This window comes from Geotrypetes seraphini, chromosome 2 (assembly GCF_902459505.1).
Source record: "Geotrypetes seraphini chromosome 2, aGeoSer1.1, whole genome shotgun sequence".
Lineage (NCBI taxonomy): Eukaryota > Metazoa > Chordata > Amphibia > Gymnophiona > Dermophiidae > Geotrypetes > Geotrypetes seraphini.
The window spans coordinates 443,126,109-443,144,803 of NC_047085.1; the positions used below are offsets into that span (position 1 = coordinate 443,126,109).

Genomic DNA, 18,695 nt, shown 5'->3' on the forward strand with positions numbered 1-18,695 from the left:
TAACTTCACTGAGTCCAGCTGGGAAGATGCCGTTTGTGAGCGTGGTTTGTATCCAATGTAGAAGAGCTCAGTATTTAGTGCTGGAGGATTTTAAGAGATATGGAGGACAGTGATTGAGATCACATGAAGCATGGCTGTACTTTTTGTAGAGTTTGTTGAATTCGGGCCATTGTATGTTAGGGAATTGGGATCATGTTCTGTCTGTTACAGTTGAGTCTTTATTTGTGGGATGTATTGTGAATTCCATAATGTGGGTTGGGACGTCATTGATGGTAGCGCTGGCATTTTTAATTTTGTTCTGGAAGTGTTCTGCTAATAGTGTGGCTGAGGGTGAGGGGGGTATTGATTGTGGTTAGGTAGGGTTTGGTGTCTTGTTAGGTATTTTAGTATTTTAAATAGTTTTTTGGTGTCCTGGGTTTCTGTGCCTATCAGGCTGGTGTAGTGTGCTTTTCTCTTGTCCTTTAGTTGAAGTTTGTATTGTTTGTTAACTTTTTTCCAGGCTGTTTTTTTATGATCTAGGTTAATTTTTCTCCATTTTCTTTCTAGTTGTCTACATTGTCTTTTGAGTAGTAGTAGATCGTAGTCAAACCATTTGTCTGATCGTCTGCTTATTCTGCTTTTTGTTTGTACTGGTGCTAGTTCATCAAGGGTGTTGGTGCTCAATTTATCCCATTGTGAAATGAAGTTTAGGGGTTGCTTTTTTCTAGGGGGTTCAAATTTTGAAAAGGCTAATTACAAGTAGCGACTTCAAATGTTCATCAGATAAATTTGCCCTGTATTTTATGCCCCATTCTTCATTAAACACATGACATTTTATGATCAACTTTTCTTTTCCCCATCCATGTTAAAACTGTAAAAGAGAATTTAAAAATAATTATGAAATTATTAAAATCACAAGAACTCTGTACAAACAAATAAGTGAATACGCACCTTTAAATATAAATTTATGCAATTACAAATTGAGCATTACACTGCACCACTGCAAATATTCTTATGGACAATTAACCGCAACGACTAGTAACGAATTTCCAGATTCAATTAAAGATTAGTCACAGCACCAGAGCTATATCTACAATGCCACGAATTGACACTGTCGATCAAGGCTGAACAAGTATGAAGAAATACCATGAAGTATACAATTGCAATTCAGTATTAAATAAAGTTGTGAATAATAATATTAACATAATATGGAATATCAATATATTTTGAACACAATTTTAATTAATGCATGTGGTTTTTTTGAGGATTCTCATTGGAAAATTAATCAAATTGGCGCATTTCCACACAATTCTTCTGTGGGACAGATAAAATTATAACGCGGGCCGTACTTTGGAGACCTTTGACTTAGTATATGCAGGGCTGCATCTTTCAAACCTTCACTGTAAATTAATCCTTTGACCATACTGTAACAAAAATATTTTTATGCATCCTAAAAGTTAAATATCTGTTTAAGAGAAGGAAAAATTAGTTCTTACCTGATAAATTTCCATTAGTCCCAATAGATCAATCCAGAGACTTGTGGGTTGTGCCCATCTACCAGTAGGTAGAGCTGGAAAGAACGTCAGAGCTCTGCATGTAATCTGTTCAGCAGCCTCCTTTCCAGTATTCTGAGAAGCCAAGCAGTAGGAACTTTCTAGGAAGAGGGAAATCTGCCTTTTGAAAAGAAGAAAAGGAAGAAGAAAAAGGGTCCGCAACACCAAGAGCTTCACAGTACCATTGTTGAAACTTCAAACACCCCCACAAAAGCGAAGTGTCTTTTTTTTTTTTTTAACCATAATCTGCCTGCAGTCTCTTCGACTTCCCAGAAAACAGCTGATCTCATAAACTCAGGGAGAGAATCTGAAATGATCTGCTGGGACTAATGGAAAGAAAATTATGAGGCAATAACTAATTTTTCCTTCCATAGCGTCCTACAGATCAATCCGGACTCGTGGGATGTAACAAAGCAGCCCTCAAGTTAAGTAGAACCTTGCAACCCCAGTTGTCAACACTGAAGCGCCAAATGCCAAGTCCCCCTAGCTCCCATATCTAACCGGTAATGTCGTGCAAAAGTATGTACTGAGGACCAAGTAGCTGGCTGGTAAATCTCCGCAATAGAGGCTTCTTATGACTCTGCAAAAGAAGTTGAATCTGCCCTGGGAGAATACGCCTTCAGAAACGATAGTGAGGACTGCCCCACCAACATATATGCCGACCAGATTGCTTCCTTGAACTAGCTCGTTCTCTCTTGTGCCCAGCAAACAAACGAACAAATGATCCGACAGTTTGAAGTCATTGATATCTCCAAATACTGGACCAACACACGCTGTACATCCAGGCAACATAGATAATCCTCTCTAGAAAAAGGACGGAAAAAAAAAATAATAATAATCAGCTGATTCACATGAAAGACTGACAACACCTTGGGAATGAAGGAAGGAGCTGCCCCTACCTCCCAATCCCAGAACAATAGGACCTATAACTCCGACACCCTCCTGGCTGACAACATGGCTACCAAAAACACCATCTTCAAAGTAAGATCCTTTATAGAGATGTGGTCCAAGAGCTCAAAAGGCTCCTGCTGCAAGGCCCGGAGTACCAGATACAGGTTCCACTCAAGACATACTGGTCTTTTTCAGGAGGGAAGGGGGTTCAGATGATGTACTCTCTTCAGAAAAATGGCCACGAAACAACTTTTGATGTACACAGCCCCAAAAGCATGCTAGCCAATCTTAAATCCAGAATGAATGCCAAGATGCTCAGCATCAAAGCTTTTGCTTGGAAAAAAAAAATCACCCTACCAGCCACCAGGCTTTCAACCTCCAGTGCATGCTATTGTAGTAGACCACCTCTTGGCCTGTAACAGAGATGATATGTCCATGTCTAAATATCCCCTCCTTCTGAAATTGGCTCATTCAAGACCAAAGGGGGAGGGATCCTCCATGAGGATCAGACGCTGAGACAGAAGCCCACATTCCCCCCATCAGAGGGAGTGGGTCCACTACCTGCAATCTGATCAAGTGCATGTACCATGGATGCCTGGGCCAATCTAGAGCTACCAGTACCACTGGTCCTGCATAGCAGATGATGCGACTGAGGATCTTGCCTACCATCAGCCATGGGGGAAACACATACTGAAGTACCCCTGCTGGCCACAGCTGAAGAAGCATGTCTAGAGCCTCCGCTCTGACCTCCCTTCTTGGCATTCAGCTAGAAGACCATCAAATTGATCTCCAGGACCCCCCACCAGTCTGACATCTCCCGAAATGCCACCCAGAACTCCCACTACCCCAGATCCAATACATTATGGCTCAGGAAGTGTCCCTGTACTTTGAGCACTTCCGCTATGTATTCTGCTGACAAGTGAGCCTCCATCCAGTCACAGAGCAACATCAGAGGAGTACTGTTGGTCCCCACTGCCTATTGACATGATACCACCGCCACATTGTCAGACATCACTCAAACCGCTATCTTGGCTCAGAGAGCAAATTACTACTACTTATATAGAGCTGAAAGGCATATGCAGCGCTGTACATTATGACATCTATAGACGGTCCCTGCTCGGAAGAGCTTACAATCTAACTTGGACAGACAGACATGACGTATAGAGTTGGGAATGCAGAAGCCAAGGTGAGAGGAGTTAGGAGTCAAAAGCACTCTCAAGAGGTGAGCTTTTAACTGGGCCTTGAACACTGCCAGAGACAGAGCCTGCCATAGGGAATCGGGCAGCTTTTGATCCAAGCATATGGTGCTACAAGACAGAAGGAATGGAGTTGGCAGCCGAAGAGAAGGGCATAGAAAGGAGGGACTTACCAGCTAAGTGGAGCTCACAGGGGGGAGAGGGGGGGGAAATCAGAGGATCATAGGGGGAGATAAGTGAAGAGAGATAGTGAGGGGCAGCTGAGCGAGTGCATTTGTAGGTCAGTAAGAGGAGTCTGAATTGTATTAGGAAATGGATAGGAAGCCATTGAAGTGACTTTAGGAGAGGAGTAATGTGAGTAAAGCGGCTCTCACCCGGAATGAGTCATGCAGCCAAATTCTGGACGGATTGGAGGGGAGCGAATGGCTAAGCAGAAGGCCTGAGAGTAGGTAGTTGCAGTAGTCTAAGCGCAAGGTGATGAGGGTGTGGATAAGTGTAAAACTGTAAAATTACACACATTACATTCCAAACAGTTGCTGAGAAAACAGCAAAAAAAACTATAGGGGGTTATTTTGTTTTGCTTCATCCTATAGATAGGAAGCCAGTGTTGCTCAGAGAAAGGGAGAGGCATGATCAGTTCTCCTTGCATTATAAAATTCCATTTATACTAGACTATAAACTGTCACTTCCGCCACCGCCACTGGCAGAACTCTTACTAACTCCCTCCACTCCTGAGTAAGCATGGCTCACACTTAATTCTTCCCACCTGCCAGATGAACCTCCCTCCCAGACTCACCAGTAGGCCTCCCAGGACTATCATACCTCTCTTGTGCTCTAGTGGCACATTGGGGCAGGAACAATCTCCACTCACTCTTGTCCATGCGTCTCCATGGTAAAAATGTGTGTGTGGGGTGGGGGGTGAGGGGGCTCTGTTCAGAGGAGAGGAACTAAGTACCTGTAGAACCAAATGAATGGCTCTCAGTTCTAGCCCGTTTATCAACCATTATTCCTCCGCACTTGACCAACAGCCCTGCGCCTTACTGCCAAGGAGTTCTCCAACCTGTAACTGCATCCGTAGTATCTACTACCCAGTCCGGGGCTGCCAGAAATACTCCTTTACTCAGATTGACTGGCTGAAGCCATGACCGGAGACTGAACCTGGCTGCCAAGAACGGCAGTCTGCGCTAGTAGACTTCCGACAATCTCTGCAGGGGCCTCATGTGAGACCATGACCAAATGAACTACATCCAGAGTTGACATCATCATTCCTAGTACTTGCAAATAGTTTCATGCCATCGGGGCCAACAGTTGAAGAAGGGACGACATGAGTCCAAAGCCTCCAACAACAGCCCTCCAGAAAGAACACATACCCTTTCTGGATGTCGAAGAGGACCCAGAGATATTCAATCAACTACATAGGTGTCAGTTTGCTCTTTAGCACGTTGACTACCCAACCTAGATTGCATAAGAGATCTATGACCTGCCTTGTGGCCTGCACACCGACCTGCTGCAAGGAAGCTAGATTTCAAACATATGGACTTTAATAAAATGGGAGAGTACATTACATTACATTACATTAATGACTTCTATTCCGCCTGTACCTTTCAGTTCTAAGCAGATTACATCAAAAAGATAACTGGACATTTCCAGGAAGAGGAATACAATCAAAGATGTTGGGCCTGATACATCAAGACGATATCTGGACGTTTTCAGGAAGAGGAATACAGTTAAAGGCGTTAGGTCTAAGTAACATTTTGAGGGGAGGATCCTAAGGGGGGAGAGAGGGGAGATGAGTGGGAGTTAGGAAATTTGGATGAATTTCTTGAATAGTATGGTTTTGATTTCTTTTCGAAAAGCTTTGAGGTCAGTTGAAGCTGTGAAAGAGCAGTTAGGATGGGAGGACATAAGAGAAGCGGAAAAACAGTGGTCTAAGCTGAAAGGAGCAATAATGGTTACGGACATTTATGTGAAGAAGAAAAATAAAAACAAGAGAAAAAGGAAACCGATATGATTTCTCCAAACTAGTGGTGGAGAAAATAAAGGCAAAAGAGTTGGCGTTCCTGAAATATTTTTTTTTAAAAAGCCAAGAAGAGGAGTGCAGAAAGGCTACCGGGTGAAACTGAAAGAAGCCAGGAGAGAGATACTTCTGGAGAAAGCGCAGGCGGAAGAACAAATGTCTAAAAATGTAAAAAAGGGAGACAAAAATTTTTTCAGATATATTAGTGAAAGGAGGAATATGAAAAATGGAATTGCTAAACTAAAAGATGCTGGGAACCGATATGTGGAGAATGATGAGGAAAAAGCAAACGTATTAAACAAATACTTCTGTTCTGTGTTCACGGACGAAGGACCAATATTGTCTGGCAAAGTAAAGCAAGAAAATGGAGTAGAATCTGCGCTTGAAAAACTGAAGGTGGACAAAGCGATGAGACTGGATGAGATCCATCCCAGGATACTGAGGGAGCTCAGAGAGGTTCTGGTGGGTCCTATTAAAGACTTATTCAACAAATCTCTGGAGACGGGAGTGGTTCCTGGGGATTAGAGGAGAGCGAATGTGGTCCCTATTCACAAAAGTGGTCACAGAGATGAAGCGGGAAACTACAGGACAGTAAGCCTCACTTCGGTTGTTGGAAAAATAATGGAAGTGTTGCTGAAAGAAAGGATAGTGAACTTCCTAGAATCTAACGGGTTACAGGATCCGAGGCAACATGGTTTTACAAAAAGTAAATCGTGCCAAACGAATCTGATTGAATTTTTTGATTGGGTGACCAGAGAACTGGATCAAGGACATATGCTAGATGTAATTCACTTAGATTTCAGCAAAGCCTTTGATACAGTTTCTCATGGGAGGCTCTTGAACAAACTTGTGGACCCAAAGTGGTGAACTGGATTAGAAATTGGCTGTTGGACAGACACCAGAGGGTGCTGGTTAATGGAAGTCGCTCGGAAGAAGGAAAGGTGAGTAGTGGAGTCCCTCAAGGTTCGGTGCTTGGGCTGATCCTGTTCAATATGTTTGTGAATGACATTGCTGAAGAGTTAAAAGGAAAAGTTTGCCTTTCTGCGGATGATACCAAGATTTGTAACAGAGTAGACACCGAAGAGGGAGTGGAAAATATGAAAAAGGATCTGCAAAAGTTAGAGAAATTGTCTAATATCTGGCAACTAAAATTCAAGGCAAAGAAATGCAGAGTAATGCATTTGGGAATTAATAATCGGAAGGAGCCATATATTGCATTACATTATATTACATTAGTGATTTCTATTAGAGAATGACACAGTGACAAAATTCATCACCGTTCCCGTCCCCGCGGGAAACCATCTTCATGTCATTCTTTAAGGAGAGAGGAAAGAATCAGAGTATAATTGGGCACAACCACTGACCCGCAAGCTTTGCTTTGAAGAATGCTGGTGTAGAAGGACCGAGGTTGAAATAGACACTAGAAAATGACATGGGATTATTTCCCGCCGTTATCCACGGGGACAGGAACGGTGATGAATTTTGTCACTGTGTCATTCTCTAATTTCTATTCTATCATTACCTTGCGGTTCAAAGCAGATTACAAAAGAGTTGTCATGAAGTTACAAGATATATGGGGGATTACATAAGAATTGTCATGAAATTAGGTAATACATGTTGGGTAATTTGAACATTTTATATTTGATAAGGAGCAGATAATATAGTAGATGGAGCTTGGGATGGACCTGGTCGTGTTAAATAGGTTTTAAGTATTTTTTGAAGAGTAGAGTTTTTGTTTCTTTTTTATGCTTGGAGGTGAGAGGCTGATATGCACGGACGGGGAAAGGGACCTTGGGATAATACTGTCCGAAGATCTAAAGGCGAAAAAATAGTGTGACAAGGCAGTGGTTGCTGCCAGAAGGAAGCTGGGCTGTATAAAGAAAGGCGTAGCCAGTAGAAGGAAGAAGGTGTTGATGCCCCTGTGCAGGTCGTTGGTGAGGCCCCACTTGGAGTATTGTGTTCAGTTTTGGAGACCGTATCTGGCAAAGGATGTAAGTCTTGAAGCAGTCCAGAGGAGGGGGACGAAAATGATAGGAGGTTTGCGCCAAGACGTATGAGGAGAGACTGGAAGCCCTGAATATGTAAACCCTAGAAGAAAGGAGGGACAGGAGAGATATGATTCAGACGTTCAAAATACTTGAAAGGTATTAACGTAGAACAAAATATTTTCCAGAGAAAGGAAAATGGTAAAACCAAAGGACATAATTTGAGGTTGAGTGGTGGTAGATTCAAAAGCAATGTTAGGAAATTCTACTTTACTGAGAGGGTGGTGGATGCCTGGAATGAGCTCCCAAGAGAGGTGGTGGAGAGGAAAACGGTGATGGAGTTCAAAGAAGCGTGGGATGAACACAGAGGATCTAGAATCAGAAAATGATAGTAAATATTGAAGAATTAAGGCCAGTACTGGGCAGATTTGCACGGTATGTGTCTATATATGGCCTTTTGGTTGAGGATGGGCTTCAATGGCTAGGAGGGTGTAGATGAGCTGGAATGAGCTTTGACGGAGACTTCAGCAGTTGAAACCCAACACAGTATCGGGTAGAGCTTTGGATTCTTGCCCAGAAATAGCTAAGAAGAAGAAAAAAAAAATTTAAATTCAATCAGGTTGGACAAACAGGGGTCTCAAAGTCCCTCCTTGAGGGCCGCAATCCAGTCGGGTTTTCAGGATTTCCCCAATGAATATGCATTGAAAGCAGTGCACGCACATAGATCTCATGCATATTCATTGGGGAAATCCTGAAACCTGACTGGATTGCGGCCCTCAAGGAGGGACTTTGAGACCCTTGGACTAGATGGATCATTCAGGTCTTTATTTGCCATCATCTACTATGTTACTATGTATCTGCAAATTTAATCACCTCGCTATATGTACAAAAGTTGTCCACTCCTGGCCTATGGCGTCTTAACATAGAAGGCATCTCTACGGGTTCGTGGACGCTCAGCATCCCAATATTGGGCAAGCTCCTTCAATTGTGTCCAAGGGGGGTTTAATTTATTTTGCTTTTGATACCCATTTTGAAACGTTAGCACCTAATAGCTTATGTATTTCCCGGATATAGGTATTTGACCCTGAAAGAGAAGGGGGGGGGGAACCACTATAGTCCGGTTACAGACTATGCTTTTCAATCCGGCGGTAGTAGAAGCGGCTATTCCTATTGCAATCGGGTTATTGTTACTCACCTTGATAGCATACAACTTGCTATCCTCCGCCTTCTTTTTAGCCAAGTAAACCTTCCCAAAAGAGCCGCGGCTGATGGGCTTCATAATGACAAAATCCTCGATAGAGGGAGGTGAAGGCACAATTATTCTCTTCTCACCGACCACCTCATCCGCTTCCACAGTCCCCATAGTGACAACCAGACCCCTAATTTCCAACTCTATATCCCAGCACTAATCCTCCCCCTTTCCCCTTACGCGCGCGCCTGACACGTTTAAAAGCTAGACCACACCTCCCAGCTCCGTGACGCAACTAGACCACATCTCGCGCAGTTTGCTCCATTTCCCCGCCTTCTACACGTGATAGAAAGTGAAACAGGACAGTGAGGCTTGCTAGGAGTTTTGTTGGAAACCTATTTCTAAGTCTCCAGCGTTTAATTTTCTCTCTTTTTAACCAACAGCAATTCATATTTAAATTGTGTGACCTAAGCATTTGCTTCTGTGAGTGAGCAACTGAAAGATAATAAAGAGAGTTAAGTACAGTTCTAACTCTTGGCTGCTTTTCACCACAGAATTTCGAATAGCATGTTTGGACATGTCAGGTCACAAATAAGAGTGTGCAATCTGAAAGAACTGTGGTCAAGGATGGGAGGGAAAGATACTGAACCGTGCACAGTGGAGGGAGGGAAGCAGAATGGGCAGCAGTAAATTAATTAAATTTTATCCTGATTAATAATTGTGTTAATTATGATTAATTTGCTGCTCTAATTCCCATGACTTAGAAACATAGAAACTGACGGCAGAAAAGGGCCACGGCCTATCTAGACTTACCCAAACATCTGGACTTTAAAATCCCCGCATAGGTTGCCAGACAGGTCCAGCTATGTAAACACATGCATTTCCACTGGGAGTTCTTACTATATTCAGCATGCCAGACCCAAGTGCTAGTTTAATTCTATCATCTTAGCCTATTCTAACCAACTACCAATATTAGTGAGCCTTAGTGTGGCTTATTGCTTTAACATCCAGTGTCCTAGATCTCCTGCAGACCTTGTTAGTCAATAATGTGTATTCTGTGACCATGCTGTATTTAGTTTATGGTGATTATCCTGGCACGAAATGATGATGGGAACCAGCCAGGTTATGGGCAGCTTCAAGGAAAGGTGCCCTTGTTAGAAACAGACCCCCCTCTTCTACAAAGCCGCACGGCAACAGCCCCGAAGCCCTTTAAGGGCTCCTTTTACTAAGGTGCGTTAGCATTTTTAGCGCACGCACAAAATTACCGCGTGCTAAACTGCACAGTACGCTTCTAGAATTACGCAAGCTCAATGCTGGCGTTAAGGTCTAGCGTGCGTGGCAATTTAGCACGCATTAATAATAATAGTTTATATACAGCTGGACCGTGAAGTTCTATGCGGTTTACAATGATTATAAGATATTACAGATCGAGTGAAATAAACAAAGTTCAGAGTTGGTGAATAATAGTTCTAAAGATCATTTGTTGAGGATTAAGATTGTTAGATCAGTTACCTAAGTACTTCAGAAACTGATGAGTTTTTAGGCGTTTCCTGAATTCCCTATAAGTAGTAGGCACGAGCAGTTGTTTCAGGTCTTTACCCCATAATGCTGCTTGATGTGAGAGAAGATGTTGGTGATGACTTTTAAATTTACAACCTCTAACCGATGGAGAAACAAAGTTTGGATGTGAGGTTCTCCTGAATCTGTTGATTGTGAAGGAGAAAAGGTCTGTTATATATTTAGGGGCTAAACCGTAAAGTACCTTGAAGCAAAAACAACCAAACTTGAATTTCACACGTGCCTCCATCAGCAGCGAGTGCAGAAGTCGGTAGGAAGGTGTCACGTGATCAAACTTCTTCAGTCCACAAAGTAACCTAACCGCTGCATTTTGTACCAGTTGCAATCGCCACATGTTCTTCTGGGAGAGTGCTAAGTAGGCGATGTTACAATAATCGAGTTGACTCAGTATGAGGGATTGTACCAGAATTCTAAATGATGAGACATCGAAGTAAGTTCTGATGGACCGAAGCTTCCAGAAGGTGAGAAAGATCTTTCTAATTAGGGAGTCTACCTGGTCTTTAATGGTCAGGCTCTGGTCCAGTGTTACTCCCAATATCTTCATAGTGGGTTGAATGGGATAACTAAGGTTATTGATGCACAATGATGCTTTGGTATCAAGTGGGCGTGGTGATGCTATAAAATTTTTGTTTTCTCTGAATTTAGCTTTAGTCTGAATTCGGTCATCCATTGCTCCATCCAATTTAGTACTTCTGTTGCTTTTGGGGTGACTTCTGAGACAGAGGTAGTAAATGGGATAATTATCGTGAAGTCATCGGCGTAGCTAAATAGTTTTATACCCAGTTGGGACAATTGCGCACCCAATTAGGCCATGTAAACATTGAAGAGCAGTGGGGATAATGGTGATCCCTGTGGCATGCCAGATGGATTGCTCCATGTATCAGAGAGATCGTAATTAAAACGGACTTGGTAGGTGCGTGAAGTAAGGAAACCTCGAAACCAGTGCGTTAAGACCCTAACACACCTTTGTAAAAGGAGCCCTAAATCTCTATGGGCTTCGGGGCTGTTACCGCGTGGCTTTGTAGAAGAAGGGGGAGAGTGTGAGCCATAAATTCCAGGCACGTTTATTTTTCACTTAAGCCTTAAGGGTACACTGCTTATTATCCACAGATCTTTGATAAAATAGGTCATTCACTCATCCTTTTTTTTTTCTTAGTGTTTTTAAATTATTACATTCCAAAGTTACAAAGCAAAATCAGGAAAACAGTAAAAACAGTAGCATACCAAGGGGGGGGGGGGCGGTCCGCCCCGGGTGCCAGCCCTGATGGGGTGCTCCAGGCCTTGCCGTTCAGTCACCCCCCCCACCCCCGAAGGACCGCTCGTCCCACTAACCTTCCTGTACCACCTATGAAGCAGCCCGCAGCAGGATCGCAATGTTAGCGATCCCTGAACTGCTTGGGCGCTGCTTCCTGCGCCGCGGTCCCGCCCCTCCTCTGACGTCAGAGGAGGGGCGGGACCGCGGCGCAGGAAGCAGCGCCCAAGCAGCGCAGGGATCGCTGACGTCGCGATCCTGCTACAGGCTGCTTCATAGGTGGTGCGAGAAGGTCAGTGGGGCGAGCGGTCCTTCGGGGTGGGTCGGGGCATCAGGCCTTCAGGGTGGGGCGGGCGGTCAGGCAGGCTTTCAAGGGGGAGGGGGTGATAGGCAGGCAGGCAGGCCTTCAAGGGGGGGGGCAGGCCTTCAAGGGGGGGGAAAGGCAGGCCTTCAAGGGGGGAGACAGGCCTTCAAGGTGGGGGGGACAAGCCTTCAGGGGGGTGCAGGCCTTCAAGGGAGAGGGACAGGCCTTCAAGGGGGGGCAGGCAGGCCTTCAAGGGGGGACAGGCCTACAAGGGGATGGGACAGGCCTACAAGGGGGTGGGACAGGTCTTCAAGGGGGGGTGCATACCTTCAAGGGGGTGCAGGCCTTCAAGGGGGGGTGCATACCTTCAAGGGGGTGCAGGCCTTCAAGGGGGGGGAACAGGCCTTCAAGGGGGGAACAGGCCTTCAAGGGGGGGACAGGCCTTCGGGGGGTGCAGGCCTTCGGGGGGGGGTGCAGACCTTCAAGGGAGTGCAGGCCTTCAAGGGGGGGGACAGGCCTTCAAGGGGGGACAGGCAGGCCTTCAAGGGGGGGGACAGGCCTACAAGGGGGGACATGCAGACCTTTAAGGGGGGACAGGCCTTTGGGGGGACCTGGTTTAGAATTACACGGAGGGAAGGGGGTGTTCAAAGAGACGTGCATATGCAAAACTTTGGGGGGGGGGAAGAAATAATGGGTCTGAAAATAAAGGAGAGGGAGAGAGATGATGGCCCATGGGATTTAGGGAGGGAAGGAACAGAAAGGGAGAGAAATTGGACACAAGGGATGGTGTGGAGGAGGGATAGAGATATGGATAGGAGGGTAATTGGGAAAAGAAAGGGAGAGATGGTGGACTCTGGGGTGGTGGGGAAGGAGGGAGAGATGCTGGATGAAAGGGTAGTTAAGAAAAGGTGGATCAGTGGAGGGAGATGAAAAAAAGGAAAGATACCAGACTTCCTGGGAAGGGAAATGGAAAGGGAGGACAGAGTTGGCAGATGGATGGTTAGCATGCAGAAAGAAGGAGACCCTGGCAAGCAAGTTATCAGAAGAAAACTAGAGCCTCGGACCAACAAGATTTGAAATATAACCAGACAACAAAAGGTAGAAAAATTAATTTTATTTTCTGTTTTGTGATTACAATATGTCAGATTTGAAATGTGTATCCTGCCAGAGCTGGTGTTGGACTGCAAACGTGAGCTAGGATTTAACAGAGAGGAAAAGTCCTTTTTGTTTCTTTATTTTATTTACACCACAGCGCCAATGTGTTTAGGAGAAGCCAAAGGGGGTGATAAAGCTATAAAACCCACCAGGATTTTTGAAAAAAATCACCCAACTGGGCAGGAAAATCGAATTGAAAAACCAATTCAATAGGCTGAATCGAATTCCTGAATCTGGCAGCATTAGTTTGCGCTACTGTCTTAGACTTTAGGACCTGGGATTGGGGAAAGATGGCATCCTCAGTACTTTATAATGCAAGTGAAACGAGGATTTGGTCAGACTTTTGAAAATATTGTATAGGCCGGGGACATGAGACAGCAGGAAATGGGAACTTTTCTTCCTTCTATTTTTGTGAATGGAAAGGCTGAGGATGTCAGAGAGTTCAGTTAAAATATGTGCTTTATAAGAAAATATAATAATGTGTTTTATAAAGTTTATAGCATAGCTGGCCTACCCAGTGAGGTGTTCCTAGTGGTTGTGGTGGCAGCGTGTCAATGTGTTGAGAGGAAGAGGTGGTCTGGGAAATTCTGCTGAGCAAACTCCGGGCCCATTTCCACCCCCCAGTTAGTCCACTCCACTCAACTGGTTCACACACTGAGTGGGTCTTTGGGTGTTATTTTGAGATCTCTTCCAGTGGTTTATCAGTATCTCCTTCTGGTCCAAGGAAGGAAACTTTGTTATCCTTAGCATTGACCTACAGAATATGTTTGTAACAGCGCTGCTTGTGTGGCATTAGGCTGTGTAGTGATCGAAAGAAAAAAACAGACCTTTGCACATTTTTGCACTATATGGTGGATGTATGAGGAGATTCACATTTCCTGCACAGCTAAGTCCATGTAAAGTTACCTAGTGCTGTATTTAACATCTAGCAAGGTCTCTGTTTGAAAGGAAAGATCTAAACTTAAAAATGAAGTGGCCAGAAGTTATGGTAAAAGCAGATAGTGTAGCTGGTTTTAAGAAAGATTTGGACAAATTCCTGGAGGAAAAGTCCATAATCTGTTATTAAGACATGGGGGAAGTGTCTGCTTGCCCTGGATCGGTAGCATGGAATGTTGCTACTCTTTGGGTTTTGACCAGGTATTAGTGTCCTGGATTGGCTAACATGAGAATGGGCTACTGGGCATGATGGACCATTGGTCTGACCCAGTTAGGCTATTCTTATGTTATGTTCTCATCTGTAGGGGCCTTAGTTTTCACTTCTTATTTTAATGTATTTTTTTTCTGGGAACTTAGCAGTGTTTTTTATAATGGGAACAAAAATGGAAGAGAATTAATGTGTGTGGGATGAGGGGGTAACTAATTTCTTCAGCTAAATAATTCAATCCACCCCAAACAGACATAGGAGAACTCACGTATCATTCACACACCCTCCAACCAAAAACGTCAAAAGAAAAAAACTGTTCGACAACCTCCTAGCCCAGGGGTGTCCAATGTCGGTCCTCGAGGGCCGCAGTCCAGTCGGGTTTTCAAGATTTCCCCAATGAATATTTATGAGATCTATTTGCATGCACTGCTTTCATTGTATGCTAATAGATCTCATGCATATTCATTGGGGAAATCCTGAAAACCCGACTGGATTGCAGCCCTCGAGGACCGACATTGGACACCCCTGTCCTAGCCATTCGAGCTGCAACACTCGACCCCCAACTCTACAACCTACTGACCTCGACCACAGACTACAAAACCTTCAAAAAGAAATAAATCCCTTCTATTCAAAAAACACATAAAACCGAACTAACACAATCAGAACTGTCCCAAGCATCACCTGCAACTACTCCATATGTACTTCTGATGTCATGACAATTCAGACATAATTTATGTTATGTTATGTTTGGAATATAAGAAAATTTTCACTGCCTGTTTCTATTCTGACCATTTATTCCGTTTCATGGTCATTACAAAAAATATTTTTTTACATGGGGGGGGGGTGTCAAAAAATGATGGGCCCCGGGTGTCACATACCCTAGGTACGTCACTGAGTAAAAATTAATATAAAGTAACGAAATAATTCAGATATTCAAGCTCATGTAACAGGGGAAAAACAAAGGAAACTAAAAATTTGAGTGAAAAGGCCTTTGGCTTTACTTGAAAATCCTGTATCTGTTTGTCTGCTCAGCTCCGTAGTATAGTGAGCTTAAAGATTTGACTTGCTTTTGGGCAATTTGAATAGTTGCCTTGAACCAGAGTCTAGCTAGGAGGGGCCATTTCCAGGAACAAATCCTTGGTGGGACATGCTTGTAGCACTGCATATCTCATTAGAGCTAAGTAATCCTCATTCCTCAGTTGTTTATTCCTAGATTTGCTTTAAGCCAGTGTATTGCAAACTGTGTGCCGCAGCAGATTCCAGGTGTGCCCAGAGATGTCGGCAAGGAAGAGAGGCACCGGCTGACTACTTACAAGATGTGCCTTCGCAGTGAAAGGCACGTCCTGTAGGCAGTCAGACAACACCTCGTCTCTAAAAATTTTAGGAGTTATACTTGACCGCCATTTAACCTTGGGGGGGACATACTGATATGCTTGTCAATAAATGTTTCTTTGCATTATGGAAATTGCATTCCATCAAAAAGTATTTTGACCCTACTTCTTTTAGATTATTAGTCCAAGCATTAATTTTATCCATTCTTGACTACTGCAATATAATCTATCTGGGAGCCTATAAAACCGTTATAAGATTAAAGTTAATCCAAAATACAGTGTTCCGTTTAATTTTCAGATTAAAAAAACAGGAACATGTCACCCCTTACTACCGTCAGCTGCACTGGTTGCCAATGGAAGCAAGAGTACTTTTTAAATTAGCTTGTCTTTGCTATAAGATGTTATTTGGATTAGCTCTGTTATATATCTTCTCTCATTTTGAACTGTACTGTTTGACTAGATCTTCTTGACGTTCTCATCTGTTCACTTTTCCTAATCCTAAAAATTGCCGTTACAAAAAGTATTTTGATCGATCTTTGGCTTATCAAGCAGGTAAAGTTCAACTATGGCTAGATGATTTGATTCAACCATCTGCATCTTATTGCATTTTTAGAAAATCAATTAAGGCCTGTTTGTTCAAAAAATTTGTTCTTGATACTGTATTTTTTCATTATTGAAATATTGTATTGCCTTTCTGATCGCTTTTTATTATCACTGGAATGTCCAGTCCATCTTACTCTGTGAACCACCTAGAATTTTTTGGGTGTTGGTGGTATAGAAAAATAGTTATTATAATCATCCTGTGCCCCTTCTCTCCTTAGTACATGATTCAGCTGTCTCTATCCCCTCCCCTATGCTCTGGCATCACTCTCCTCTTCTCCTTTCCTTCCTTCCCACTCCACCCCACAGTTTGGCATCTCTATCTCCTTCCCTTCACTCCCCCCATGCCCTGACATCTCCCTCCTCCTCCATGATCTGGCATCTCCTCTCCTTCCTTTCCCGCCCTTCCTCTTTCCTTTCCTTGGTCTGACATTTCTGTCTCCTTCCCTCTCCTATACCCTGGCATCCATCCCCCTCCATGGTCTGGCATTTCCTTTCATTCCTTCCTTTCCCTCCCTCCCTTTCCCATGGTCTGGCATCTCTTGCCTCTCCTCTCCCTCCCCAATCAGGTGCAGCATTTCTCTCCCCCTCTTTTTGTCACCCCCCCAGTTAATAGTACAATGTTCAGAACACATTCCTCTTACCGTCGTCAGGCCTTCCTCTTTGCCGAGTCCCACCTACTTTGTTTCTGCGAAGGTAGGACCCGGCAGATGAGATGCAGTAATCAAGCTGCATCAAAATTAGCATTTGTACAAGTATGACAATGTGTCATTCGTGGACATAAGTCTCAGGTGTCTCATGGAGAAAAATGTTTTCTTCCAGAAATTTCAGACTTGTCATTCAAGGGATAGTGTGGAGTCTAGTATAACACCCAGTATCTTGGAGGATTCTTCTATGACTATTTTATCTCCAGATGGCAGGGCAATGTTAGTGGGAGCTATTTGTTGAGAGTGGGTTGTAACCAGAGGATTCTGAATTCAGTTTGAATTTGTTGATTTTGGCCCATGATTGTATCTTGTCTATGTTATCAGTGATTTTTTTCAGACATATCTAGTTGATTGTCTGTGATGGGAATGAGGAGGAGTATATATGTTGGGCCCAGGTTTTCACTGTGCTGGGAACAGCTTTACTGGACAGTCTTTACTATAAAATTTAACTGAAACCTCCTCAGGTTTTGTACTGAAAAGCAGGACTCCTCATAGCCATGCACTGTTTAACACACTGAATTAGATTGGCACTTCTCTGAAAATCCCTTTTAGTTAACCCTTACTTATATAACCTTTGTGTTATCAGCCAGACTGTAGTTCTTGAACAACTTTCTTTAATAACTTGAAATAAAGAATAAACACCTACAATTTGAAGATTTCAAGGCAGTCCAACTGTTACAGAATTTTCTTACTCTACCAGCACATCCAATTCAAAAGACAGATGGGAGTGTGTCCACATACCTCGTGGGAAATAACACTGCTCCAGACTTAGATATTGAACCCTAAGCTGTATTAGGCTAGTGAAAAAAAAGGGTGAAACCTGGTGAAAGGACAATGCTAAATCAAGTTTTCATGCAGCCATACAAAATGGATACTGTTGTCTCCCAGAAGCTAAAGGGCAAGCTTAAGCCCTGTGGTTTCAGCCTAGCTCTCTGGGAGGAGCAAAGTTTACTGGGGATTTGAGTCCACAGAGCACACTTTACTCATACATTTTAGAATAAACACATATACACTTGATTATACAAGAACTGAGAAAATGACCACATAAAATGAGGGCAGACCAGTATGTCATCCATGTATGATAACAGGCATTCTTTGTTAATAAATATGTTGCTGAGAGAGCTCCATGAATAAGTTGAACAATATTAGGGAAAGGGGAGAACCCTGGGGTACTTCACGAAGCTTTCCAGCTCTTGGAGAAGACTTCATCTTTTCGGACAAGGTATTCTCTCTTTTCTAGGAAGTCATTAAACCAGCTAAGTGTGGAGCCTATGATTCCAATTGCAGTAAGTTTCATTAAGAGAAGGTGGTGGTTTACAGAGTTGAAGGCTGTGGAGATGTCAAATTGAAACAGGGCTGCTTGTTGGCCTGCGCTTAGTATCTGTTTGATTTTTGTGCAAAAAGGAGTTCAGTGCTGTGCTGAGGTTGGAATCCAAACTGAGAGATGTAGGCTGGAGTACTGTTCTATGTAGGATGTGAGTTACTTGCCTATGTGAGTTTCTAGGAGCTTGGTACGTATGGGGATACTTGCTATGAATCTATACTTGAGGGGACGGACAGATCAGCATTTTGCGATTTTGGTATTGATGTGAGGGCAATTTAGCCCATTTCTGCCAGAAGGTTGTTTAGGAATTTGGTGATCCAGGTGATGATTACTTCAGGTGCGGTAGCTAATAAATACGAGGGGCAGTTGTTGAGAGGGCAACTGTGGGCGAATAGTTTATTTAGAAGATTTGCTATTTCACATATTGTTATTTTTTATTTATTTATTCAATTTTTCTATACCGTTCTCCCAGGGAAGTTCAGAACGGTTT

The 18,695-nt window shown here is 43.4% G+C and overlaps 1 protein-coding gene across 2 annotated transcripts in view; it reads right to left on the reverse strand.

Annotated features, from left to right (window-relative positions):
* MASTL (microtubule associated serine/threonine kinase like) overlaps nt 1–18,695 on the reverse strand; it is a 141,597-nt gene that overhangs the window by 112,374 nt on the left and 10,528 nt on the right. Inside the window, exon 1 of one of the 2 annotated variants that reach the window (XM_033931418.1) lies at nt 8,817–9,068. The exons of the other annotated variant lie outside the window; for it this stretch is intronic. Within the exon in view, the coding sequence (XP_033787309.1) occupies nt 8,817–8,984 (168 nt within the window). The 5' untranslated portion in view covers nt 8,985–9,068. Of the gene's footprint in view, nt 1–8,816; nt 9,069–18,695 lie in introns of those variants that run through there. 2 annotated transcript variants of the gene reach the window in all.